General features: G+C 47.5%; 1 protein-coding gene across 1 annotated transcript in view; it reads right to left on the reverse strand.

Annotated features, from left to right (window-relative positions):
- Window positions 1-121, reverse strand: part of MRPL15 (mitochondrial ribosomal protein L15) — an 11,328-nt gene extending 11,207 nt beyond the window's left edge. The window contains exon 1 of the mRNA XM_035895854.1: window positions 101-121. Coding sequence (XP_035751747.1) covers window positions 101-103 — 3 coding nt within the window. The 5' untranslated portion in view covers window positions 104-121. The remainder of the gene's footprint in view (window positions 1-100) is intronic.
- Window positions 122-2,061: the final 1,940 nt, after the last annotated feature.

The raw sequence follows: 2,061 nt of genomic DNA on the forward strand, positions 1-2,061 counted from the left end.
TGAAGAGGGGAGTGACGGAACAGCTTGGTGGCACCTGGCATCCAGCCAAGGTCAATCCATCACAAGAACCAAATCAGGGAAGCCGCCGCTGAGAAGTTACCATGCAGAAAGGCCGGTTCCCACTGTGAAAGTCAGCCAGTGCCGCTCAGCGTAATACCCTGCTTTCAGTCCCAAAACTTCTGTTCGAGCAAAACCACTCGCCGTGTGGAATGCCTGCTTCACTTACGTCTTGGAGACAAGGTCATGCAACAGCTCTGCCCATTCTGAGAGTAAATCAGAGTGAAATGGAAAACAGGTTGCAGAAATCAGTGAGTTTCAAAAAAATTAAATTAATTTATAATTTCAAAAGAATTAATAAAAATTCCCACATAACAATACACACGAGATGCTGGTATGGGCAACCATCTTATCTAAGTCCATTTCAGCCACGAGGATAGGGATAAATACGTAGTTTGGCACATGCTTTGCCTTGTAAAGCTCTCGCTACTTTAAGCAGAACCTTGAGATTGGGTGGAAAAATATCACCTCTATGGTGGCTATCTCACTGTAGAGACAGCCTTCTTACAAGTCTTTGAAAGATTCATAATTCAGATGTTTTCAGCGATTCCTTCAGGATTTCAGAAGCTCAGTTCCTTGAACATCCGTCTGTAGCCGGCAGACAGCCCCACACCCGCACAGGCCATCCCACTACAGCGTGTCCCAGGAACACCCAATCCACGCAGGGCTCCCGTCTCTCCGGTGACCCCGAGCCGTGCTAGCAGCCACTGGGAATGCAGGTAAGATCGTTCCAGCTATACTGATTAAAAGCTTGGTCTAATTATAAGCAGACTCCTGATCTCCCAGGGTGGAGGTTCGTCGGCAGGCCACCTCACGGAAGTTACATTTACATGGCAAACAGCACGGTAGAGAGGGAAGACAGAATTTTGTTCGTGCCCCAAGAGGATGCTCTACAGCAAGAGTCAGGTTCAGCATACTTGATAAGCACCTGATGTAATTTGAAGCTCCTGGTCTTTTAGGAATCTTTTATGCATATTTTCTTAACCGATTTGAATCGGGTACAGTACACGAGGCAAGAAGCCACGCTAAACTAGAGACAAACGAAAACACAAAAAAGCTACCCGTGAAAATAACCCAGTTTTAGCAATAGCGGGGATCCCCTGGCATAAATGCTATGTATCAAAGCAGCCTAACAATCACGGCAAAAGAGGGTGCGCGTTCAGTGTCACGCAGTCGGTGCAATGGCCTCTCCGTTCATATACGTTCATATTCGCCACGCTGATAAAAATATTAGCATTGTTGAGCAAAAGCTTTGCGAAAAAAAGGTCCCTGCCTGGTATGGAACATGCCAGTGGGAAGGATGCGGAAGACACACAGCGTGCATTCAGCTGCCGTTGGAGCTGCCAGAAAAGCATCCCCGTTAGCCAGATAGCACCCGGCGAACACAATGAGTAGATTGACTTTCTGGGAGGAAGTATCTGACAAAGATGTATGGAATAGAAGACAGAGAACAAAGCACTTCATTTTGGTGGAAATGTGTTCGCCGTACTTGTTCAGAGTTGGTCTACGTATTCGGAATGGACTGGAACAATCCAGTAATTTCTGTAGAGTGCCTGAATTGCCCAATACATTTCAGGTCGAATAAGGATCGCTGACGCTTTGGCTGTAACCCACGGGGTTTCAATTTGGTGACTGGAGGCGTCTGATCTGATGAGGACAAACGAGTTCTGTCTAACAATGCTGTTCGCTGCTTTTCCTGTTTCCCGCCACTATTTTATACTTACCAAGAATACTGTAATTTCCCCTTACAGTACGGCATAAAAATGATTCTCACCAGAAACACTAACGGCTCTAAAAGCGTGGCTTCGTCTGGCAGATGTACCTGGCTGTCCGGAAGGGAGTTTTAAAGGTGAAAGGCAACACTTCAAACTCTCCAAAACCACTGGAAACCCAACGAGAGAAGCAACTTTGCAGAGCCTGACTTTTCACCACGGTAGGCAGCCCCGTCACTCCTCAAACCGCCAGGCTCCGGCCGGACTGCCCCTGAGGGCGAGGAGCCCCCCC

This window comes from Egretta garzetta, unplaced genomic scaffold, assembly GCF_000687185.1.
Source record: "Egretta garzetta isolate BGI_Z169 unplaced genomic scaffold, ASM68718v1 scaffold36, whole genome shotgun sequence".
NCBI lineage: Eukaryota > Metazoa > Chordata > Aves > Pelecaniformes > Ardeidae > Egretta > Egretta garzetta.